The sequence below is a fragment of the Schistosoma mansoni genome, chromosome 6 (genome assembly GCF_000237925.1).
Source record: "Schistosoma mansoni strain Puerto Rico chromosome 6, complete genome".
In the NCBI taxonomy this organism is placed as follows: domain Eukaryota; kingdom Metazoa; phylum Platyhelminthes; class Trematoda; order Strigeidida; family Schistosomatidae; genus Schistosoma; species Schistosoma mansoni.
In genome coordinates, this window is record NC_031500.1 from 11,731,327 (window position 1) to 11,758,802 (window position 27,476).

Here is a 27,476-nt window from a genome sequence, read left to right on the forward strand (position 1 = left end):
GAATGTAATTAATTCCTACCAATGAATGTCAAGCCTGAAAATACAACCTTGTGGCCCCAAAATCATCACGATTAAAACAGTGTGGAACATGCATCTAGATTTTATGATTGCCCGAAAGAAATAATGAAACAAACCCGTTGTCATTGAAGAAAAATTAAGGTGACATAACGAGGAACATTTCTGTCTCAATGATACTACTTACCAAAATACGACTATGTACAACTTTGGTAAATGATATTTGTCAAAAAGAAAATCTTATTCACTGAATTATCCTTATATACTCATCAGATTCATTTCGTTAGAAGGAGAAAAAACTTCAAAATAAATAATCATTTATTTCTATGTTATGTACATGAAACTATCATGAAGAAAGTTAGATGATCATAAAAATAACTCATTTTATCTAGTGATGAAGACTAAAGATGCCGAGAATTCATCCCTATACATTTTCTATTTTATCTGCTTTTTCATACATAGAAAGACGTTCTTGTGTTTCATGGAGTTTTTGTTCCAGTTCTCGATTACGCCATACCAAATAATCAATTAATTGATAATTTAAGAAGTTGCCTTTCAGTGGATAAGATACTTTTTTGTCTTCGTGTATTGTTGATTCTATTTTCAAATTCTTAGAAACAATATCCACAGATGAATTAGATGCATCTACAGTGATGCGATTTTCTCCGAGGTCTGGGAACTAGTAAAGTAAACGAATGAAATTAAAAAAAAGAGAAGTAACATAATACAATAATGGATGTAAAATGTAGTTAAATTGAATCAGTCTTAGTTGTAAGACAATAAATCTTGTTATTAAGTCTTAATATTACAGAGAATCGACTGTGAATATTAGTAGTTTAGATTGTCAATAACTAGGTTGATAAAAAGAGCGATAACTTGATGTTTAAAGTGTTCGGTTTTCAACTAATGCAGTACAAACCCAGACTCAACTCTACCCGATTCAATTTGTACAATAGGGTCGCATCACATAGTTTAACAAAAACAGTGTAGCTTAAAGTTGGGTGCATAAACCTTTACTGGGTGAGTTATGGTGATTACTTTGTGTATAGAACACATATGGTTGGGGTGGATGAAGAAAAAAAGATTTCAGCAAAAACATATCATAACGCTTCATTCTACTTGTTTAAAATCAATTTCACAATTTACACAAAAAACAAGCTAACTAGACTGTGGGGAAATGTGTTATACCGTCCGGAAAGTCAATCACTTAGGTGTGTTATGTTAGATAACCTAAAAGTGAGCTGAAGATATCTTAAGGTATATCAAACTAAGACATCTTGTCGAATCATGAAATCACTCGTCGTTGGAATCTGGCATGGTTGTAAATTTTAGATAACCTAGATGGAGGTCAATCACAGGAGCGCAGATACATTTTGCCAAACTTCCCCCATATTTTTGTATCCCTTTGACCAGTTTAGGTGTTCTGCTTTGACGTGATGATTTCTGCCTTTCTTTTCGGTTTTTATTTCTGTGTTGTTGTGAAATGAGGTGTCTTGAGTCGATACGCAAACTGTATCAGATTCTAAAATGTTTCTATTTGTTTGTCTAATGATAGCTTAGTTCATCTGTCAGGCAACATAATCTCAATGAAGAGGGTTAAAAATGTCTAAACTGAAGCTCAACAGTAAGCATAAAATTTTGATTGACACAGTCACCTTATGATTACGTGATTTAGTTTGTAGGTGGTATTTACCACAGATTGACGTCCAATGGGAGAACTTGTAGAAACCAGGAACATTGGACAGCTGTTTCGTCCTAGTATAAAACCACTACAGGTCTTGCAGCGAACACTTAGACGTTAAACCACTGAATTACACCTAGTGTTACAAATTTCCTACGTCAATCAGTCAAAGAGACAGTACAATGGTCTCTCTACACCCTTTTTGACAATTAATTCATTCTGACATGCCTAGACCTCATCGTCTAATAATTTTCAATATAACTTCAGGAACTCACCTATAAGTAAGTCACTAGTTAGGTCATAGGTGCACGTTACTGTGGGGTTTAAAATTAGGACGAAACAGCTATCAAGTATTCACCAGTTCTTAATGAGACGACAAGTTACTTCAAACTGTGACGAATGCTGCCAACAGACAGTATAATTTTTTAACAAAAACTTTTAAGATAAAATCCTCTGTTAAGTAATAAACATGAAAAAAAACACATCTAATGTTTATATATATATATGGTTTGTAATTTGTAAGTTTGATGTGAAATACGACAAGATAAGTATATCATTTTATAGACTCCTGAATGGATATTGAAACAAACTTGTGTGTGGACAATGAAGAAAATGAGAAACATACAAAAAAGAGCTTTATCGGAAAGATGTGTTGTTCTTAGTATGAGGGTTTGTGGATATTGTTGAATTTTATGGTTTACATTGCGCACTGACCTTAGTTAGGTACCCACTGAAAGTTAAGAGGTACTATAGAGCTGTTTTGAGATTCCTCAGCAGCGCACACCCACAACCCCGCCAGGGATCAAACCTAAGGCCTTCAGGCCTAGCGGCGAGCGCCTGACCTTTAAACTATGGAGTCCAGACCCAATGATTTATATTTCTAACTCTTACTGTCTATACTTTGTGTCATTAAATACTACATACTAGTATGCTGAATAATTAATAACGATTTTCAAATACACCACTAACCTCTGAGTTGACTGATAATATTTCTAAAATTTCCATTGCATTAGGACGATATTGAACATGAAGATTCAACATTCTAGCAACTAATTGACTCTGATATTGCAGATTTAAGGATAAAAAAGAAATGAATGAAAGGTGATATATATATATACTAGAAGAAACAGTAATTTGTAAGAATATTATCACTGTACGACAAGACAACAATAAGAGTACATTGTAATAGGTCGTATTGACACATTCAAGTACATTTGTTATTTTGATTATTTAGTAATAATCAACGTAGACCCTGCGACAAATATGCATTGGTCCAATTTGTCATTACCATATCAGCACAACAATATGAATGGTAAAAGAGCTTCAACGATGATGAGAAAGACTAAACAATGGGAATATGATTTGGCCAGACAGAATAAAACAGTATGTATCAAGGAATACTAGAATTTAAGAGTAAATACATCTATGCTATTTTGACTGATTCTAAGTCCTACTTACTGCCTTCTCGTGGCGGGAGTGTTGTTTACGGAATTGAGGACGACAAGCGAATGTCCATCGCTTTAACCGGGACCGTGGACACATTGAGCCTACCTGGGGGAGTTGGGAAACCCCAGGCCCCCAAATGCCCTGGTACGGCCGAGAGTGGGGAGTCTGCTCTCCCTCTCAAAATGCTCTCACAAGGCCACGCGAATATATAGCCTCTGCCAGGGAAGTCCTACTCACTGCCTTCTCACACCAGGGTGTTGTTTACGAAAGTGAGAGGACGAAAAGCGAATGTCCGGCGCTTTAAACGGGTTGGTGGACACGGAAAGTTCACCTAGGGGAGTTGGAAAACACTGATTCCAAACCAATGGTGCACATGGGCTCCAGGATCCTGATGGAACGAATGGCGTATGAACCTATTGTTGGTCACCGGCTACCATGAGACTGTAGTATCAGTTTATTTGTTAAGCCCATATACTTTATCCTAGCTACTGGCCAAGCCAATTCGCCTGTCATGAGTCATATTTTGATCTTGTTAATCATTTGCTTATTAACCTTGGCTATACTTTTATATGAGCGTATATGTGTGTACACTTCGTATCTTATTCATCATATGTCTGTCACTCATTTTTGCCTGACTATAAATGTTGACTAACGCTTGCTTAAATCGAGTTGGCTTCCCAGCCATCTCCATTGCGCGTGATTTTTGCTTCGTTCGCTTCATCACTCTGATTCTCTGGCCAAATCAATGACTGTAGAAAATATATGTATCCTAATTCCATTCTCGTATTTGACTTATTTAACTCCGTTGTTCACCAACGCGGAATAAAGTCATTTATTATATACGAGTATAGACAGAATCAGATTTAGGCCACTACAAAACTGCATCTCCTCACGATGCTCCACTGCCTTTTGGTTTAAACCTTTAGGCCGAAGGCTCCGGGTGTGGCCCCCTAAGTAAACCACCTATTTCGGTTTGGGCATCCGGACAGTACCATAGCCCTCACACAATTGTGTGGCGCATATATATCTGGTGCCCCCTTGTACCAATATTTATGTGTTTAACTAATCTCACGAATTAACCTAAAACAACAATTAACTTATCATTCACTTAGTATTGTTTGTTTGAATCTTCCCATTGATGTTTTTGGAATGCAACTGGTCAGCCTCTAATTGCCATATGTGCATACTGTGCGCATTGCCTCGATATAGTCTAAATTCACAAGCATGGTAAGCAAAGATGGTGATGGATATTGATGATACATAGCATTACACAAACATCAATGGTGCTTGGGACTCCTCGGCTGGATGTCCCTGAATTGCGCTAGCCAGTGACTATCATGACTTTATGGCCGAGTGGATAACGCGATGGCGTTTGAAGCGAAAGGTATTGGGTTCGACTATCAGAGTGAACATCAACTCTGAGATGCAGGTACATCCAGCTGGCGAGTCCCAAGTAGGACGAAACGCGTGTCCTGGATTTCACTGCTAGCCACTATCCATCTTTGCTTAACTTATCATTATTCACAAAAGAACTATAAGATTTCTATAATAGAATTTCTTTAAATTTCTATGAACCACAATAAAAATATTGTTTTTCTAGATAGTCTGTTCAAAGTCCTCTAGAACTCAAAATATATACTCAAACATAAGGTCACACAGTGAATGTGTTTGGTGATTGACATTTTGAAAATAGCTCTCTATAGAGGGTATATAGTGGTAATATGTAAATCTGTTACTGGGATAAGAACAACATATACGATTTCTGAATCCATCTCAAACAGTCGATGATCAACGTTCACAGGTATGGCATATACGTTAGAGTAATGTAATCAAAAGTCTTTCTGTACAAATGGGAAGATACTATGACTGTTCTCACCACTTGACATAAGCCATTGAAAATTTTAAGCATGTAGATAGTGGTATGATTCTTGGGCATTAATGTGTTAAACAAGATCAATGTACGCGCACTTTTTATTTATTTATTTGAGCACAAAAATATTAGTACAAAGGGGCACCGAATACATATGTGCCACACAAGGCACTTGCTTTGTGTGTGCGCTGTAATACTACCCGGGTGCCAAGACCGAAGTAGGTGGTTTTCTTAGAGAGCCATAACCGGAGCCTTCGACCTAAAGATCTGGTTTACAAGGCAGTGGAGCAACGTAAAGAGATATAGTTCCATGGTAACCGGTGAACAATAATTGTTTCATGCGCTATTTGTTCCTTCAGGATCCTAGAGCCCTTGTGCATTATTGGTTTGGAATCATGGTTTTCTAACTCCCCTAGGTGGGCCCTGCGTGCCCACCAACAGGGTTAAAGCGATGGACATTCGCTATTCGTCTTCCGTATTACGTAAACAACATCCTCGACACAAGAAGGCAGTGAATACATGTACGAAAGTCAGATTGGCTTCTGGTAATCTAGTCCATTTTGTTGGGTATATAATCCTTCTTTGCGATTACAAAACCTGGCATTTTCAAGTCAAGGATATCTTACAACTTTCTGCATTCTGCTAGTCACGTTCATATGCAACATCGCATATTTATCACAATCAAATGTGACGTCACAAATTTACAGATTACATATTATTGAACAATTTAGTTATTCAAGACCCGACCGTTGCTGCTACCTTGACGTGGTGGTCGGGCTTGCCTATCGTGATGATCCAATCGAGCTATACTGGCTGGAACAATCGTTCCTCGAGGTCCTACCATGCCAGGCAGGTCGGTTGAAGAGCGGTAAGACTAAAAGCAGCAATCCCGAGGTCCGAAGGCGAAGTCGTACTGCTGACTGTACAGAGGTGTGACAGCAGTAAGGTGTTTCCTTCAGATAATCAGCATGACAGTGATGCTGCCTTCCCACAAGGAGGGGTTGGGTTAGAAAAGGTCGACCCTAAAAATGCACACCTCGCCTTATCCCACGGATTTCCGTCTCCGGCGGTAAGGCCCCAACAAGTACGGAGCTAACGCGAAAATTACCCACAAAAAGGTCGTGTGTGACCGACCTCAAGCAGTTGTCCCTTGGGCACTGCGGTCACACTCTCAGGTCATTAAGACCACTTCTAACCCAATTTCCTTTTCAGGTACCTCTAGAAGAACCCTTCTACGGTGTGGGTAACCGGGAAGTGATAACTGCCCTCATACCTCTAACAGTACTCAAGACTGACTGAGTTATTCAAGAATTTTGTTAATGTCATAATTGAATGATTGAGTAAAGGTAATCAACAGTGTGAAATAAGGGTGGAGATTGAATAATTAGTAAACTGTTTATCTATCAGCCATCAATTATTCGGTTTTATTCATTATCTTATAATAAAGAACTAACATTAAAAACAAACAAACAAATCGACAAGAAAAAAACATAAAACTCACTTCATAAGGCCAAGTTGACAGCATTGAACGAGGAAATATATCTAACAAATAATCCATAATTCCATGTTTAGTATGAATATTAATATTACACTGGTTGGTAACATCATTTGAGATGTTCTGATTATTCATATTACGATAGTTAGTTAATGATGATGCATTGATAAATTGTTCTAAATAGGTTATTAATTCAGATCTTGTAAAGCATGGATGTAACATTTCAAAGAATATGACACCTAAACTATAAATATCAACCTATTTTAATTAAATAAATAAGAATAATGAATAAAGAGTTGATACTGTTTATAACCTAATAAATAGGTTTAAATAACACTTGAAATATATCTGTTGACGGGAAATTTGTTGAGACGATCCTGAAAATTCCTTGCAATAGACATGACAAGCTCAGGAAACATTAAGAAGCATTTTATCTAATCAGCGTTTGATTAGAAGTTTTGCTAGAAATATCGCGAAAATGAAAAGTCACATGTAGAGGTTCTGATTAACTGATTACTACACTGTTACTATGTGTAGTAGTATTCCAGGATTTTCAGGAAAATCCAAGGACTTCTAAAATACTATAAAAAATCCTATATTTTCTGTACATAAATCAACCTTTGGAGTAAAGTGCTTCTCGTATATTTTGCACCTTTTCTCTCGTGTTGAAGTCGCTGTGTAGTTCTAGCTTGGGGGTTACAAAATTAGCTTAGGATCCGAATATAGCGTTTAATCAGCAAGACTTATCAAAATTACACATCACAAAAGTTCAGTATATCACAAACAGGATAATCCATACTTTTACTAATAATGGTAATGAATAATACATGTTAGTAGCTATCTGGACTTTCTATCCAAGTGAATGATGTGTGTTGACATTTATTTAATACAAATGGTACTAGGCTCCAATTTCACTGTGAGCATTAAAACACTGGATTATAGGTATATCTAGTTGACAAACCTCAAATAAGACAAAAATTGTTTTTCGAGTTTCACTAATAGTCATAATTCATTTATTTTATAAAATCAATATGTCACAGGTTTATGTAATCGAGTGTGGGGGGCAGTAGTTTTAGCAGTAAAAGCATTTGACTTTAGACCAATAATTTCCAAATATGAAACGTGCTTCACTGAGTAATAGAATAATTAGATCTTACATACAAACAATTTGTGTAGTTCAAAGTTGAGAACATGAACTTGTACTTATACAATCAGGTACAGGCGTTTACCACTAAACAACAAATAATAATAAATATAATCATTATAAAATGTACTGAAGTTACTATTGAGTTTCAATAATATTTATTAATTTGAGTTCATAGTATATCAGATTTAAAAATTATATAAATATGTATACCATTGAAATCATGAATCAATCCAAGTTAGAATATCATAGAAAATCTGGAGCTCTGGACGGCCGTATGGTATGAGACTCCTCAACAGTGAGCATCAACGACCCCACACGCAGGAATCGGATCCAGGACCTTTAGTCTCGAGAGAACACTGAACCTCTGAGTCGGCATCCAATGGTATACATATCTAGCTTTAACCAATACAGGACACTGCGCAACTATCTTCCACTGTCCTAGGTGAGTAACTGCCTCACACTCGACACATATTTGAATGATTTATTTCCAAATTTTTAATGATGATCTAACTTAGATCGGTTAATGATTTGAATGAAATTCAACAATCCCCACAATATTTTTTTTACAAACCTTATAATTGTACAATGTTCGTTGATGTGATTTATTTTTACAATGATTTTGAACTTCTGGTGCAGTATAAATTGAACTGCCTAAATCAGCTGTTAAATAAAACAATATCTTATGTGTTGTAGTTGTTGTTATTGGTTTATATTTTGACAATAATAAATGTTTTTCGTCAGAATTATCATTTGTTTGATATACATTACTATTATTAGATGAATCCACTATAGTGAGTTCCTGATTAGATTTCATTTTATTTTGTCTTACATTTTGATTGGATTGTATGGAGTTCATTATTGATTCATCATATTCTGATAAATTACTGAAATTGTGGGGGAAAAAAAGAAATCCATTAAGAAATCATGTATTTAGTTAATAATAAGAGAGATAACTTGGTAAAATAGCTATAATAATACGAAGAAGAAAAGTTTCATAATGAATATACTTTTTGTTATATCCCAATCAGTAGAAAAATGGTATTTGTTTACTCTGAAGAAGTGACTTGAATCAATACATTAAACTGTGATCATGTAGTGAGCACTTTTAATCCTAATTAACTGCAAGAAATAAATAAATAGAAAGTTTCGAAACTATGTTTCAAACTAATTGGTACTCGTCATCAGTAGGACGGTGTGTGAAATCTTGAGGGGAATGACTGATGTTCTCCGTACAATCTACGTTACCGCCACAGAGGTTATTACTGAACTAACTAGACGAGGGATTTCTCTCACGCACACATACGTGTATCTCCTTAGGACCAAAGAAAGTATAATAAAATAATTATGCACAACTTTAGAGTCTAAAAGAATTAGTAATTTAAGAACTGATATAACTATATGACTCTGGGCCAATCGGAAATATCACTTGAAGGCCAAATGAAAAATGAGGAGTAATGATGGGTGTACTCTATCGGTCACGATTTGGCTTAATTTTCTGAAGAAGCCGATATATATTACTAGTTGAATGGTTAGCTTAATTTTGTGAGTTTCACATAATTAGACTAATGAATTTGTGGATATATTTTGATTTAGATTAATCAATAAAAGCTTCCTAGTTGTCATGGTTTTTTTCGCTAAAATAGCAGGCTGGGCTTGCACATATGTATCTTTTATATCAGTAGCAGACTTAAAACAAATCTGTTCTAAGTGTGAATAGATCCAGGAGTTTAGAAACACCAATTAATCGTGTTCAAGTCCATTTATTTTATTCTTTTTAAGATAAAAGTCGATCTTGGTCTAGTTAAGGTGTCTTGTATTCTTTTCTACAAACGTAATCACGTTTATGAGAATGTAACCACTTCGAAAACAAAGTAAAACTTTGTATGACACTGGATCTACATTCAGTAAAATATATTTAACAAATTGAATAAAAAATTTTTCTAAGAGATAAAAACACTTACTCTGAAGAATATCGTGAACTATTTTTAAATTGAATTAAACTATCCGAATCAGTACTTCGACTAGATGATGTTGACAATATCGATAACGATGGATACTCATCACTGTTATCTTCATCGTCATTATTATTATTATCATCATTAGGAAATAAACTAGTTTCATTAAATAAGGAAGTTTGATTTGACTGTGATAAAGATAATGATTTTAAATGAGATGCAAATTTCGATATGTTGGTATCATTTTGATTTTGTACATGTGTGTTTTTGTTAAATGAATGCAAAATGTCTAAAAAAAACAACAAAAGATTGTAGAAAAATTATATGAAGAAATATGTCGGAAAACACATCAACAGCTTCCAGGAGTATGTGATCAGGACGCTGTTATGACATAATATGATTATTGCAAAGTAAAAATTAGCATATTACTGTGTAAAACAAACTTTATCGATATAATTTAATTAGCACTAAGAGGATTAGGAAAACATGACATTGATCACTACTCACTCATTTAGTGACCAATCATATGTAAATATATCAATCCAATAGGAGGTCAGTCGCAGCCCGCATTGTTCAGTGGTAACGTCTCACACCATGAAACTAGTTGATTTAGATTCAAATCTCACAGGGAGCATTAGTTTTCTTTCAATACTGAAAGTAAACGTTGTTGCCGATTGCTAGCTAACAACAAGGTAAGGGTTTAAAGGGATCTATCTTCTTGACTTATAATCATCAAATATAAAACATTAAATGTTTGATGCTAATAAGGTGAATTGTTAATAAAAATTTATAGTTCATTCTAATGAGAAAAATCATTATAGAGATTGCTGCTGGAAAATGATATAAATGATATAAATGAACTGGAACACTTTGGTGATACGGCTCAGAATCGGTCACAAATATTCATTTTGGTTACTATCATATTATTTCGGTCTCTTATATAATTCATCTTGTTTTTATCTCTCCGTGCTAATATGGTATGGTAACTTGGCTCAAAGCATGTTCATCCTAAGGTCTATGTTGATGATAACTGAATTTTAGAGTTATTATAAAACTACTGTTACATGAAATAAACACAAGATCAGATTAAAAAGAGCTTTTGAATAGTTAAGTGAACAACGACAAAAGTTTATAAGAGCTCTTTAAAATACAGTACAGATGATAGTAATACGAAGTATAAAACCAGTCTATACTCTAAGGCTAAGCATCATTCTAAGCAGAATGAAGTGTTTGTTCTAAATATCCTACATACCAATATCACCAAATTATTGATCTATTTCTATTCTTTTTTCTCGTTTACAAGTTAACAAGAAAGATAAGAACAAAATCATTCTTCTAATGTGTAGAACATACTCTATTTAGTTGACATAAATTTTAATGTGCACCATTAAACATATATATATATATATATATATATATATACAGATCAACAAAATTATTGTTTAAATTTGTCGACTGTATTTCTCTTTAACAAGAACCATGGATATTCGATATCCTTGTTATTGGAATAAGACGAACACAACTACACTTCAAAGTTTGAGATGACGATCGGCGGCAGTCAACAGGAAACCCTGTCATTCAGATGTACTAGGAATCTTGAGGGGGGAGAATGATGCTTCCTGGTAGATTTGACCTTGCGTCATCTAGCTTCATAGTTAGGGACGTTACTAATGAACTATTTGGGTCGCAAGTAATGAGCACTAAGGACTTGACATATACGATCCTTTTTGGGGGAAGAGCTTCACTAGTATCCTGTAATCGTTTATCCTCAAGAGAAATTTAATTGTGATTATTTGTTACATATTTTGCAGTTAGAATAAAAACGAATAACAGATGAAACCAGAAGTCCTAAACGGAGAGCCTACTTATAGGTATCTTGCTAAAAAGGTGAGGGTGTTAGGTCAGGATAAAACTAGAGATATTTAAATTCAGTCTAATATTCATTCAGTAATTGTTTGTATTAGTCCGATGTGACATTTACTCAGCAAAACATTCGATAGTTTAATGCCAGTGTGAAATTCAAATTGTATTTCTATCATTTCAGTAATGTATGACATTTGTGTTGACCAAATATCATGTGCCAAGAACATCTCTATACAAATGAGTTTATTTAAATAATAAGTGGTTGCTGTGGTTTAGGAGGGTGAATGAAATCTGTCTGACTTCGATTCTTTTCTTCAAACCTGCATCATGAATATATTAGTTGCCACTTGTTTCATGTCAAGTTTCCACAGATATAACAGCTTGTATCAAGGTAACTGTAAATATCATTTGTACACATGATGAGAACATTTTCCCTATATTTTTTAAGGGTCCACTTCTTGATCCTCTGACCTGGAGGTTTAATTCACAAGACAGTGGAGAAACGTCAGGATATTCAGTCTCATGGTAGCTGGTGACCGAAATAGGTTCATACGCTATTATTTCCTTCAAGATTCCGGAGCTCACATGTAAATGGCTTAGATAAAATCTCAGTATCTACCCATACGATTTAAGTAACAGATGTTTGTTTCATTTTCACACCTGAACTCGAACCCGGTACCCTTTCCTTCAAAAGTTTATAGGCATTATCCACTAACGTACTATTAAGTCCATATAATAAATAATTTAAACACTTGACAACTAATGATAAAAATGCAAGACTGTGTACCTGATGAATCAGAGTATGAATTCATTACATTAAATGATGGATAATCTAACAATATTCTTGCCAATCCAAAATCACATATTTTCACAATTAATTGATGATAACAATTTGATACTTTTGAAACTGAATGCATACAACTATTGTCATTATAATAATAATCATTATTATTATTTGTTAGTAAAAGGGAAGATGAAGACAAATTGATTGAGTTTTTTCTTTCTTTGTCCAAATGTTTATGTGATAATCGTCGATCAACAATACATGTACATGGGATATTAGTGATTGAATGCAATGGAGGCCCACATATTAGCACATTTTCAGGCTGGGAAAAAAAGTGAAATCAATCAATTTGAAAGTAGATTTGGATAAATGAGTAGTAGTTATGTATAGAATAAACAAGTCATGAGGAAAAAAAATAACAACAACTGGAGAATATGCAACTGAATAGAGGAGGCAACAAAAAGAGGAGTAGTAAATTAATTTGGGTTAGAAATGTCAACGATTGAATGTTAACTCAATAGTTTAAAGGTTAAACACTTACCACGAGACCTAAGCCCCCGAATGCCCTGGTACGGCCGAGAGTGGGAAGAGTCCGCTCTCCCTGTCGAAACGCTCTTACATGGCCACGCGAATATATAGTCTCTGTCAGGGAAGTCCTACTCACTGCCTTCTTGTGGAATTATTGTTGTTTACGAAATTGAGAGGACGAAAAGCAAATGTTCGGCGCTTTAACCGGGTTGGTGGACACGGAAAGTTTACATAGAGGAGTTGGAAAATCCTGATTCCAAACCAATGGTGCACATGGGCTCCAGTATCCTGATGGAACGAATGGCGTATGAACCAATTGTTGGTCACCGGCTACCATGGGACTGCATCTTCTCACGATGCTCCACTGCCTTGTAGACTAGACCTTCAGGTCAAAGACTCGGGGTGTGGCTCCTTAAGAAAACCACCTGCTTCAGTTTGGGCACACGGGCAGTATCACAGCCTTCCCACAAATCGAATGAGATTTGTGAGGCGCATATATATCTGGTACCCGTTTCTACCAATATTTGTGTGTATAAATAAAATAAAGTTTGAGATCAGCTATATGATATGATCTAGTTATCTGCATGATTAAGAGATTCTTCTCCTATGAAATGGATCTATATGAATGAGATCAACTGAATTGACTATATTACAACACTTCAACATTAATAATAATTCATACTTGAATAAAAACAATCTTTACAAAACCCTTATTCTGATGATTATTCGATTGAACAGCATGTTAACAGCTTTTTAGCAAGAAGCTAATAAACATTTAAGCTTACTTCTTTCATATATTATCGTGTCAATGAATAAATCAATTAGGAAATTTACAGAAGCTATAGACTTACCTTAAGATCACGATGAATTACATTTTCAGAATGTAAATACGCAACACCTGAAACTATTTGATCCATTAACCAACGAACAGGAGCACGTTGAACTGTTTGATATAAAAGCGGTGAGATATTCAACTGATTATTGGGGATAGAAGTATTAATAGAGTGCAAGTTATTTCTATGCCGTAACCAATCTGCTAAATTATACTGACATAGTTCTAATTGAATACAAAGAACAGGTCGTCGAATACACATACCGGGATGTGATTTATCCTAAAAAAAGTATGTTGAAGAAGAGGAGAAAAGTAAACAAATTCAATACTTATTATTAGTAGTTAATGTTTTAGTGATAAATTATACCTTAAATAGTTCAATCGGTTAAATGCAATTGATTCCGTTCAGAAATTTCGACGAAGCAGAAGTTTTCCAGTAGATCACCGATAATCTTTTATAAGCCAATTACTCACTATCAGTATAGTCTGGGACAAATGTGCTAGTAGTAATTGGAAACAACTGGAAAGGAAAGCCCAAGACAAAGTTGGTTGGAGAATCCTGGTCAGAGGCCGATGCTCCACGAGGAGTAACAAGTGTAAATAGGTACAAATGTGCCTTAGCAAACATTACTATACCATATTAGCACGACAGGATGAAGTCAACAAGATAAAACGTAAAGGAATCGAAATAATGAACCATATAATCATCCAACGTCTCCAACCACTGATTGAAGTAATTGAGTGGATCTCAACCGGGCATTCTGGATTTATCAACATGATCCAGACTAATAATTAAGGATATATATATAAATATACTGGTCTGTCACTATAAGCTATGGAACTTAATAACAATACAACTAGCTCAGCAATATTTTGAGGTTTTAGAAAAGAAGATACCAACGTGTAAATGAATCTCTCTTCAACAAATATACATAGAAACTGAGTGGGTTGATTTTTATAAGAGGATTCTGTTGAAATCCAAAATTATCAGTAATCTTAAAGATAAAGATCCGACACTAGGAGGAAGTTAAATTAAAATGTAGTATAAAACGATATATAAATCGACGAACGTAGAAAATTGAGAAATAAAACACGTGGATACAAAGGTAAACACAGTCGATAAAACCTACAAAGACAGCCAATCACAAACAAGGTCATGGGACTATAAATTACAACCATACCCTCTTTTTTTAAAAACAGAAATTAACTTACAAAATGATTGACAGGAATTAATTCTTTATTAGGAACCAATGCTTTGATATCTGATGAAGTATCGACTTTCAGATTATTTCTACGTTTTTTCTTTCGTCTTTCATCTGGTAGTGATAATGCATTGGTTGCTGGGTTTTCATTAATTTCCCAAGAATCATTAAATTTATTGGGCGTAAGAAGAGTATTAAATGAAGATTTAACCGGAGTACGATTATTTCTAGACTTAATATGCTTTATATTCATAATGGTTGATGGATGAGTTAAATAATTACTATGTAAAAATAAAAAAAGAAAGATACTGAGACATAATGAATGGATAAGTGGATAAGATAAGAGTTATGTATCCATGTTAACTATTTGTGAAGTATACTGCTAATAAACCATTTATCATTTGCTTTCCTGTACCTCTGTTTAGTGGTTATAGTTTACGTTTGAGGTGTGGCTAACAGTGCAATTTAGAGTGTCGGTACAACATCATGAGTTTGATTTGGTAGATTTTCGAACTGTATTTGCGTATGAAGTTTACTGGTTTTGGTAGTGTTATTTCAGAACTTGGGATCCAATGATAAGGCCAGCATTTTGATTGACGAAAGTGTAATAGAAGAGTGCCGACATCCCCACAAGATCTTCAACATTTTAAATCCACAATACTGGACAGTAGTCATGGATACATTAATATACAATGTGGTAAGAATAACTTTTTAACTAAGGATCATTTGGATCAGCTCATGCTCCTGAAAAAAAGAAGGATTTGATCCTAAGTAAACCTGACAAAGAAGCTGATGTAGTACTACTTGATCGCCAAGAATATTTGGATTAAATGAGATTAATCCTAGAGGATGATACTAAATTTTCCAAACCTAAAGGAGTAGACAAAACACCTCAAATTGAAAAACAACTAACGGATGTTGTTAAAAATCTTAAGAATAAGGGGATAATAACCCCAGACTTATATGATCACGTACGTCCATTGGGTTCGATCATCCCGTGCTTGTATGGATTACCGAAAGTGCATAAACCTTGTTTACTGTTACGACCTATTTTGGATATGTCGAGTTTACCATACCATGTAGTTATGACAAGGAATCCGGTTGCTCCGTTCCAAAGAAAGTTTGGAATTTAAAGGTGATCAAACACCTGATGTAATCAAAAGTCGTTTAACAACACCGATAAAAAGAACATTCTATGAAGCAAAACTGCGAATAACGTTCACTAGTAGCAACTTGTTTTCTGTATCCATAAAAGATAAACTTCCCCGTCTGGTCGCCTCCATATGAATCTACCAGTTCACTTGTTCTTGTGGAGCGAGGTTCATTGGCCGTAGCCAGAGCTTGATTTCAACTTGGATACGGAAACATGTCCCAATATAGTTCTACAAGGGTGAGAGGAAAGCAGTTAGATGTTCCATACTTGAACATCTAATCGGCTGTAATCTTTCAACTGATCCAGTTTGATTTTAAGGTTGTATATACAATTCGTCCAAATCTACTTAGATTTATTCGTATCGAACTATTGAAAATAGCCGAAGCTCTTATCATCCATGAGTTCAAATCAGAACTATGCGTACAAAAGAAGTAAGTCATTTCTTTATCGTCACCTTGGCCTTAATTTTTATTATTTTTACTGCATTTCTCCCTTTACTTATGTCTCATATTCTCATTATTTTATTCATAATTGCTCATAATATCGCTTCATTTATTTCGCACTTCTATTACCTTTAATTACCTACAATTAATGTGTCAAAAACATTTTGATCATCTTACTACATTCACGTTATAATTCGTATTAAGTAATCTGGTATTATAATCTTTCCGTTACATCATCTTGGTTATCCCTTGTTCACATTTCCTCGCGGAACTAGTACTTCAACAAAAAATTTTCATGTATATATATATATGCAACTGTACGGCTTGATAATAAATTCGTTGAAAAGATATCTTTTCGTAAATCTTCTTAATATTTTTTTAATAGTATCGCAAAGACAAACTTGAGCCAGTGGTAGTGTAGGAGAGACGTACGTCTCTCAACCAAGGAGCGAGTACACTGTTAAGCAGTCTGCTTTGCATTCCTTTATGCTTGTGAAACATGGTCTTTAAAAGTAGGAGACATGAGTAGGCTGCAGGGTTTTGATCATAGGTGTCTTTGAAGTATTGCTCGTGTATTCAGGGATCATAGTATGAACAGTAGTAAAGGTTAGGTGCAGGGTAGTAGGTAAAGATAACAGGTTTTTCAATGAGGTTATGGACCTTATTCTAGTGTGGTTAGGATATGTGCTACGCATGATTGACGACTACCAACCTCGATGCACTATGATGGTTGTTGTTGGAGTAGGTTTGGATAAAAGCAGCCAAGCCAAGAGGTAAGATCAGTCGATGAAGTCATTGATTGTCAGTCTGAGTCATGTAGGTCGATGTAGACTATCTAGTTGGGGTTAGCACGGCTACTGAGATTAGTAGTTGGAGATGTTGGGTGACATGACTCGGAGTCGATCACAAATATGCTTACATATTCACTATTGGTCTCTCCATAGATTTGAAGCACTAGCAATCCTTAATACAAACATTTTCATCCTATTTTTTTGAACCATATTTTTAATATTTAATCTTTCTCTTTATTGTTGCTCCTACACTATTTTGACTCCTTTGTTATTCATCTTAATTCTATCTCGTCGTGTTAGTGTGGTGTGGCGACTTGGACTACGGGACATTTGTTATAAACATTTCATTGATTACGACTAGCTGACTGACTGAAATTATCATTTGTAAATCTTAATTCCGGTGATCACTTTTTGCCAGTAGGATTTAGAATTATCGATAAGATTTGATCGAATGCTTATACTTCAAAGTACTCAAGGAATAAATGTATGAAATACTTTCGTAGATAACCAATACGAAAAAATATTGGCTTTATTTGTTGTTTTGATATTGAATAAAAATCTGATACGAAAAACAATACTTACTTAGTACATGTAGAAGTAAGATTACAGTTGGATACCTGAAGAATATAGAAAAATAGGGATTTAGAAGTTTTACTACAGGTTAGAATGTGACTGATCATTCGATGAATTATATGCTTTCAAAGAGAGTTGCAGCTTATAGAAATTACAAGTCACAATCAATCTGAGTTTTTTTCCGTAATCCGCATACCTCAGGTTCAGAGTAGATTCAAATTAGTTGCTATACACTGATTAACTTAGTTGAGTGCTGAATGTAACAAGAATACATATAACATTCACTTGAAGTTTAACTGATGTTTATGTCTATGTCTTTATGGAATAGTAAGAATGACTTTACGTTACACTAAAATGAGTAGTAACACTAGTTGTTTGATAGTTATGGTTATTTCCTAAATGAAAAAAGAAGATACCTAGCCCAGGGTTTAAAACGACAGTTTGCTTAGAATCAACCAAGTGGTGTGTATAAGGTATAAATCTTTCATAAAATTTGTCTGTGATGATAAGAGGCATGACGGACCCCCAATATACGATTTATGTAACAGATTTCACTTTCTTTTAACAATAGCTGCTTGTATTCTCATTTCAGTTAGTGTCATCAGATAATAAGTATGAATTTGGTGAGGGCTTAAAAAAGAACTAGTTATTAAGGGAGATTTGTAAAGAATATATACCACAATCAATCATGAGAAGTGAGATTCTAAAAATATTTCAACCGAATTTCGGTGTCTTTACTCAGGATTCTAAATAGGATTTCAAAACGACAAAATACTATGAACGTTTATAAAATGTTATGAAGTTGTTTGTGATTTCCTAGATTAAGGTTAAGGAAAGGACACTGCTTAAGAGTTTCAAACTATAAATACGTCAACCCTTTTCAACCTATCAATAATAAAAGAAGACGGACAAGTCTAACTATTCGTGGAAAACTATTAGATACAAATTATGTGGGGAACAAGCTTACAATTTAGGCCCGTTAAACTATAGTAGACCAACAAACGGCACCGAAAGCCCATTTTTAGCTATGGAATACTTCTTATTTTCGACAAGGTAGAATAAATGGAATATTTGAATATATTTAGTAGGTTTTCCACTTGCTTATATCAGTCGTTTGTACCCCGGTGTCACGACTTTTTCGCATTTTGACTGTGCTGTATTAAAACCATTCATAGATATCCATGAAAGGTTTCCTAATACTGTTCAGTTGAGACAATCACAATTCTAGTACAAAGATGTAGTTAAATCAATATAATCTTTAAGTCACCGTTAAATTTGGATGTTTAAAGTATCAAAGAGGATGTGGTAAGGAAGAGAATAAAGGATACACGAAAATATATCATTAAACAAGAGATTAACTATCTTTTGAAAATGATTTTTTATGCCATGAGAGACAATAAAATAATTTTGGATTCCCCATATAGCTTCTGGATGTTTTTAGGCAGCTAAGTTCTTCTATTTTAAAATGTCATTGGAAATCTCCAACCAAGAGGTTTAGCGAAACTATATAACATATGAAGGGATGTCACATAAGTAAACTGCATGTTCGTATATCAAAATATGTTTGAGCTTTACTCCAAAATGGAAAAGACGCTGGAGGTGGATGGGACATACATTTAGGAAATCATCGAACTGAATAACAAAGCAAGTCTTGACTTGGGAACCTCGGTGCAAAAGGCAAAGAGGCAGACTAAAGAACACATTGTGCTGGAAATTGGAAGTGCACATCAAAACAAAGGAGAGTAGAAGAAAAAGTTAACCGGAGATTAGTAATCATCGGTCTATGTCTCGCGAGGGGCAACAGGCGTAAGCAAGTGGGTAAAGTAAGTAAGTGATTAACATTATTCTGAAATTGTAAAATGCAATAGTTTTCATTAAGACTCATTAGTTTTCAAATCCCTACTCAACTTCCTACACCTTTGGAAATGACTTGTAAACGATTTTTTACTGTGAATCGCGTATGATTATCTTGTTTGCTATGCCTGTTTTAAAAATGTACTTATATCCACAACCACTACATGAGAATACATGGATACTTTACATACATAGCAATTCAAAATACACAACTGGTCCACATTCTTATTTTGTTTGAAAATGAAAAATGGAGTGTGAAACATTTTACGCCATTTGTTTTAAATGAACAAAATGGCGATAGCATTTCAGAGTGGGTTTAGAGAGTAAGGTTTGCATTCAACAAACTGAGTATGGATGTAGAACAAACTAAATAGTTATCGACTAATTACTAGACTAGAATGCATTTCAGATCAGTAGTTGTCGGCATTTGTCAACCAATTTTCCAAATATTTCTCGTACGTATATACCGGTTGACTGGGGTTGGTTTGCGAAACATATTTTAGCAGAGAATCGATCGCTCCCATTTAGATGGTTTTATACTATTGGGGCTTAACGTTCTTTATTTTTGAATTTTTACTAATATTTTAGACAATTATTCTTAGTGTGGAGTTTCAGCTTAGTAGATATTTACTTAAAATTGCTCAAACTATTTTCTGATTGTTTTTCACCGGGTATGACAAATGTTAGTGAAACAACGATTCTACGATGGTAATTCAGTCAATCAGTAAGATTTAATACTTCTGTAGGGAGTTGGCTTTTAAGGAAATCGATGGTAACCCAACTACAAGAATCACCACAAATAAAAACGAAAAACTCACTGATATGCAAACTATAAAACAGCAGTATGCGCAAAGTAAAAAGTACAAGGGCATGATTACTAGATTATTTACAAGACGATAATCATGAAATACTTACTTCACTATTGCTTTCAACAGATATCCATTCGTAATCTAGCCATGACGTGATATATCTGACTATGTTTACATGATTAAGTCGCGACATTGTATACACTTCAGACCTAGCAAGCTCCTAGCAAATAGAAAAGAAAAAAGACGACATTAGTTAAATATCACTTTTCTCTTTCGCTGTAACACATTTATGACTAAACAGGTCTTAAAACAAAAAAATCAACATATTTTCCATGATGTTTTGTTATATGACATCAGTCTTGGTGAAAGATGGTTGCACGAACGAAACGCATGCTGAAAATGGGAGGGATGGATGAAGTTCTGACATGAGTTTATTATCTGAATATTTTGAGTAAACTGTTTTATTGCCTGGTACCCTAACCAACAGTTCATTTTAAACTAATGGGCTATAAATTTTTGTACACTTCAATGGGTCTCATGTAGCTACGAAACTAACAAAGTAGGAACTCTTCAAGGACAAACATGAATAACGTAGAATCTTGCACAAATGTCAATGATCCAAAGCACTGATGTTTTGAATTAGCACAAACACAATATACCACCGGGAAGAACAACAGAGAATTGAAAACAATGATACTAACGGTAATTAGAAAAAAGGATAAAAAATGAGTGAAATCCATAAATGAAGTTTACTGAATACGACAATGTTCAAAAGGTAGGAGAAAAGAAAGTATGAACGTAACTGTGACAAGATTTTACCAACATCACTAAAATTCCACAACAGCACTGAACAAAAATAAGTGAATACTGTAGTGAGAGTAAATTTTCAGGTAAGGATAATATTTGGAATATTGACAGATCGAAAGAAAAAAGTTGAAACTTCACACAATTCCCACGATTTGAGTTATCACACACACCACCTATAGATAGCCCAATAACAAAACGAACAAAAATCGAGGATATAAAAACATACGACTACTGAGGCAAATAGACATACATAACAAATATAACAACATATTGTTTCAATTAGATATTCATCAGACTTCACTCTGATATCTAGGAATACTTATGTGGATATAAGAAAATGTCAAATCAATCAAGGCAATTCATGAGTCAGTAAACACAATGAAACAGATTGCATAAATACACACAATAAGCAGAAGGTACAGATTAATGGTATGAAAGTAGGTGCACTAGTTGTGATAAGAATGATAACACTTCAATATAGAAATCAAGGTTAAACTTAGGTAAATAGAGATGAAAATAATGACCGTCAAAAATTATTAAAATCACACCGTAAGAAATGTGTAGACGACCATATAGTAAAATATATAAACAGTGGGAGGTAAGGAAAGACAAACAAACACATGATTTGAAAAGGTTAGTAAAATCGTTTGCCAAGTCATATCCGGTCAAAGAAGACATAAGCGTCACAAATTTCTTTGACCATAGGTGTCTTCGAAGTACTTTTCGTGTATTTTGGGATCACTGAGTAAGTTATGTTGGAGTCGGGGATAGAGTACTAGGTAAAGACGGCAAACCGATAGATGAGGTAATACGTCTTTATCAACTGAAGTGATTGGGAGGTATGTTACGTAAGCCCATCCGCCACCTACCTCAACAAGCGGTGTTGTCAGGTGTAGGAGTAGGCTGGAAGAAAGCTAGGAGTGATCAAACCAGTATGTGTCATCAGTCCATGAATTCAGTGACAGTTAGGATAAGACATTTTAATGGGTGTAGGTTACTTGGTTGCGGTCCACGTGATTATCGTAACAAACGGTTAGAGACTTTTAATGATGTCTCGAAATCGTTTGCAATGACGGAGGTACATCAACTCTTTGTCTTCGCACGGATTCTAAGTTTCTAGATTCATTAAAATCTTTCTCGTTTCGCAAACTTGTACTTCCTCGCATTGCATTTCAGATGTCCAAACTTTTCTATTACTACTGATATCATTACTATGTTCAATACATTGGGACTTACCCTGACAAAATAGTTTCACTGTGCTAATGGGGTAAAGCAAATTAAATAGATGTTTTAACGTACCATGTTCTATGTTGCGTATGGTTGACTGACTGGAAAAACAAACTAAGTTAGTAGGTTCGGATCCTTATAGTTTTTAGTATATGTACGAGACGGAACCGAACCATATTGAGAAACGATAAATCTTCTGAGTAAATGATTGAGTCCGTTTCCTAAACATTTCTGGTAACCCCAGGCTAAATCTATACGACAAGTCAGTTTATTATTTCTTCAACAATCTTGTATAAATAAAGTACTAGAAAACTGGTAGGTGACGTTTCGTTAACACAGACCCCCTCAAAATTAGCATACAGTGTTGTGCAAATCAGGCCTCTAAACATGGGAACACATTTTGCTCTATTGCTTCTATCTCGACTAAAGAATGTTTCAGCCGACAGGAATTAATAAGGTGGGAGTGGATATCCCAAAGAACACGATCAAACTTACGAGAGTATCTCTTGGACGTGAGCCGGAGATTTTCTTGATTGCGTAGACCTTCCCGTCAATTTTGTGTCTTGTCTACAGCAATGCTTGATGAAAATATGACCGTAGTATACCTTGTAAACGGTTCCGAAACCACCGTCTCCGATAAATACAAGTGGGTCGAAATTGTCGAGAAGATATTGATTTTGAACACAGCTTAAAAACCTAAGGGTGTTAAAATGTTAATTGTATCTGAAACCTTGGAAATGAACTCTTATAATAATATTTTTCAATGAAAATGATTTACCAGTGAGAGCAGCAGTTCAGAAGCCAGATCAGGTTTATATGTACGTAATATTTCCAACAGACGCGAAAGATTTCTACCAGTTTCATCGTCTTCCTGCAACGTGCATTTCCTCTTCTTTCCTAGACAAAATTTAGCAAAGAATACTTCATAGCTTACGATCGTATACCAGTATTGGACCAGGAGATCTGGACATTTCATGAGTGATCTAACCTTCTGACGACCTTGACCGTGTTGACTAGTGAGTAAAAACACAATTTTCACTCCACAAAGTTGATGAGCGAAGAATTTCGTTTTTCATGTTCTGAAATTCAACTATCAGATATAGGTTTGACACGGTAAAATGTACGAAACCTTTCGACATTAATTGAAATCATGATTTTATGGGGATAGGCCGACATTACTAATTTTCTAGTTTTCCACTATGTCTAGACTGTCCTAACATATTCTTGTGATGGAAAAGTACTCTTATCTTGGTTCCGAGTTCCAAAAATTACTTAGAAAGTTTATGCACAGGAAAAAATACAAGGATTTAACGTTTGCATTGAATCTTTTTCATTTTCATTTTGGGAAGGACAGTAGGATATCTGACTTGTGTTGGTCCTGGCAATGGTCGCCTATCAGTCGATCTAACTTACTTTTGAAAGCATTGATAGGTGGAGCTTCAATCACGTGTTGAAGTGATGAACTTCATTCGTCGATGATTTGATAAGAAAGTTTATGACCAGATGAAAAGTACTCTGTAGGGTCAGTGAAGTGTCATTGAGCCCTAACTAAATCATCCGGCAGTCGGGTCACTGAATACCGAACAGATCATCAATCCCCGTCAAGGGCCAGGACAAACAACGCGCATCAGTTAGTCGTATGCCATGGACTGGCGCATGCAGTGGTGGTCTCGCTATCTTCTCTGTACTCATAATAACGTCCATTGTGTTATATGGTCTTCAAAGCAGCCACATTACTTTAATATGTTGAATGGTAATTCACGTTAGATGCTGACCGCGAGATGTGACTTCGAAGTTATCTGGTTCGTCACACCGTCCCGTCTAACTCGAGTGGGCTTCCAATCATTCGACAGAGATTATCAATGTTGGTGATCTAGATGTCCATTATGGGCCTATGAACCCTTTTACGGTGTGCTCGTAAATTCAATGACACATAAACAACTAATTCTTAACAATCCTTTCCAAAATTTTGATAACTCTGCTGGTTAGGCTGACGGATCGATAGTTCTCAGATTTATGTCTTACACCTATGGCTTTCTTCCAGTCGTTTGGTAATCGACCTCGGGTCTTAACTTCTACGGAAATAACCAATTAGGTCCCATACATATCTTATTTATGGAGCACTCTTGAAATTAAGTAAAGCCTACTGGCCCTGAACAAATACACATATATATAGGATTGTCTACGTCAGAAAGTATCCAGCATCAAAGGGAGTTATTCTTTTCCTTTTTCAATGTTATCTGTTGTCAGCTAACGCATCTTTTCTTCATATAAGTCTCGAAGTTCTGGTAAATTAACTAGCTATTTAGATAATATCGATCAGCAAGATAGTCATGGATTATTAACACTTTCAGGATGATGGACAAGTTAAATCATCTCAGTGAATTAGACCTTTGTCTAACTAGTAACAAGGCTTCTAAGAGCGGATAATACAGATCACATAATGCAGTTATGTTCTAAGATCAAGAGAGATTTTCACATTTCTGATAAGAGGCAACCTAGTCGTGGGTTATGAAAATGGAGTGGATCAACTACTTAGTAGTTAAAACTTCCGAAAATATTTAATAAGGCCTGTATGAGTGAACATGTGCATGTTAATGTTAATGCTGTTGGGTAATATGATCGAAGCTGCATCTATCTCGTCTCTTTCCAATTGAGATAAATATTTCGTAACTTGGGAAACCCAGTGCAAGGAATAATAACAAATGTACGTTTAGTAACCCTTCGTTTATAGATGATACCGACATCATTCGCATCGCAGTTTTGAAAGTAACTCGGAAGAATATGTAAAAAATTCTTAAATGTTGAGAAACATAATGGTGATAACTGTGATTGTTTGTCGAAATATCCACCTGTCTTAGAAGACATAAAAATTAATATTGTATGGCGTTACAAAACACGTACAAGTTACCGAGATTTCTCTGGCGGTGTTATCAAAATAAGGGGATGTAAAACAGTAAGATAGAAACGACCTTTGATTTTGAATTATTGATCGATTGGTTGTATCAATACGTTTAATTGGACAGTTTTAGTTAGTTAGAAGCTAATTGATCTGAGAATGTAAACACATATCGTTGTGGGATTCACTCCATCGGCAATTCCAGCTAACTAATCAAGTTGCTCATAACATTAACGGCGAGCCTGTTGAAAATCTTGGAGTCTCAATATGCCTAGAACAAAAAACAGAATCAAACGTAAAATCTGAATCTAATACTTAAGCGGAGGACTCTTGTACTATAGAACAAAAACTTGGTGAAATAAAACTACTGCTTGAATTGGTTCGCAACACTAGTTTTAAAATCTGGCTTTTGGCAAATAGAAGTACATCCAAATGATCGACACTAGACGGCTTTTACCATACCATTGAGTTTATATGAACTTCAAACAATGGCTTTTGGTCTAACTAATAAGCCGTCTACTTTTTAACGACTAATGCATACAAAACTGTCTGGTCTGGTGCCACATGCTTCCTTGGTGTATCTGGATGGTGTTATAGTACACGGAACAACTGCTCAAGAATATTTAGAAACTTTGCAAATAGTCTTAGAACTCCTGCAAAAATTTGGTTTAAAAGTACAACCACCGAAATCTTGCTTGTTGAGGAAGCAAGTTAAATTCCTAGGTTATTTCGTTGGTAATCAAGGGATACACTCAACTAGCGAGAAAGTCGATGTCATCCGAAACTGGGTTGTTCCACAAAGTGCTAATGAACTCCTCTGCTTCCTAGGCTTAGTAACTTATTATAGAAGGTTTATCCAAGGATTTTCAGATACTGTGGCTCCTCTTCATGCATTTCTGGGAAAGGACGTTAATTTTGAATGGACTGATAAGTGCCAAAAATCTTTCGATCGGTTGAAAGATTTGTTGTGTCCGACACCAATTTCAGCATATCCAGACTGTTCTCCCACTGCTGGTCGTTTCATCTTAGACATCGATGCAGGTGGCCAAGCTATCGGTTTTTTTATATGAAAATGTCTTAACAAGTATATGCGTGATCAGATTGTTCGAAATGTATTGCGCAAGTATATCACATAATCCTGATAAACTTCGTCTTTTCATTGCATTATCGAAATTTATCAAATGGACTAATTTTCATAATCTTACTAAATTTATCCGACATTTTGGCTAATGAACTCACAATATGCTCAAAATTTCTCTTCGTTTTCTCCAAAATAGTAAGAGAGTAGTGTGAATACAACGTACTCATTAGTTCAACGTGACATAGGGGTAGATATGGATGATGAAAACTTAATATCAGTTTTCATTTAGCTAATGTATGCAATCAGGTTATAGGCTTACTTAGCAATCGGCAAATGAAATTGTGGATATTGTACTTGAAAGCACTTAGTCTCCATTTTAACTATATCCAAGTCATTTGAATCGTAAGCGAACTCTGACTGAAATAAAGTCAAGGCAACAAATTTCTCTGTGAATACTTGTCGGATTTGACTTTCAATGTAATTTGTTGATGGTTTATGATTTTTATAAACCACGAATACCTTGCCTTTCAACATGTGTTCGAAACGCCTAATAGCCAGGTAAGTCATGAGGAGTTTTCCTCCAAAGGTGAATTACCCAGTCCCCGTTGGAGCAAGTCGTTTCGTGAGGAACGTCATTGATTGCTAAGTATTTTCGCCACCTAATTGAAGACATCACTTGCTGCTTCGTCTGAAATATCTACCATTAAATGTAGTGCGGGATTACTGTCTAGCTACATTAACATAGACGATTGAACTTGTTTATTTTTTAATTCTTGTTATAACAATAAAACTGGTATAGTTTGACATAAAGGAAAAGGGCTAAAGCTGTGGATGAAGATCTGCTATACTCCGAAGATAGATCAGAAACTGCTTACAGTACACGAAGTTTTATATTTTTACTCATAATTATGAATAGTCAAATTTAAATATACTGAACTGGGAAAAACTTGGCAATAACTAACTGATAACTTAATAGATATTTACATTTTACGACATCATAAGATTGAACTGCTATAATTAT

At 35.0% G+C, this 27,476-nt stretch overlaps 2 protein-coding genes across 2 annotated transcripts; both read right to left on the reverse strand.

The window, feature by feature from the left end:
• Positions 1 to 318: 318 nt before the first annotated feature.
• Positions 319 to 26,989, reverse strand: Smp_141440 (protein kinase; the record flags this gene model as incomplete). The annotated part of the gene is made up of 10 exons (XM_018798260.1): positions 319 to 694; positions 2,666 to 2,755; positions 6,514 to 6,765; positions 8,226 to 8,453; positions 14,829 to 15,099; positions 17,788 to 17,822; positions 20,548 to 20,661; positions 22,971 to 23,042; positions 23,081 to 23,171; positions 26,775 to 26,989. The coding sequence occupies 10 exons, from the start codon at positions 26,987 to 26,989 to the stop codon at positions 440 to 442; spliced, it is 1,623 nt and encodes a 540-aa protein (XP_018653220.1). The 3' UTR covers positions 319 to 439.
• Smp_178520 (putative hypothetical protein) lies at positions 13,624 to 13,878 on the reverse strand (the record flags this gene model as incomplete). The annotated part of the gene is made up of 1 exon (XM_018798261.1): positions 13,624 to 13,878. The coding sequence occupies one exon, from the start codon at positions 13,876 to 13,878 to the stop codon at positions 13,624 to 13,626; it is 255 nt and encodes an 84-aa protein (XP_018653221.1).
• Positions 26,990 to 27,476: the final 487 nt, after the last annotated feature.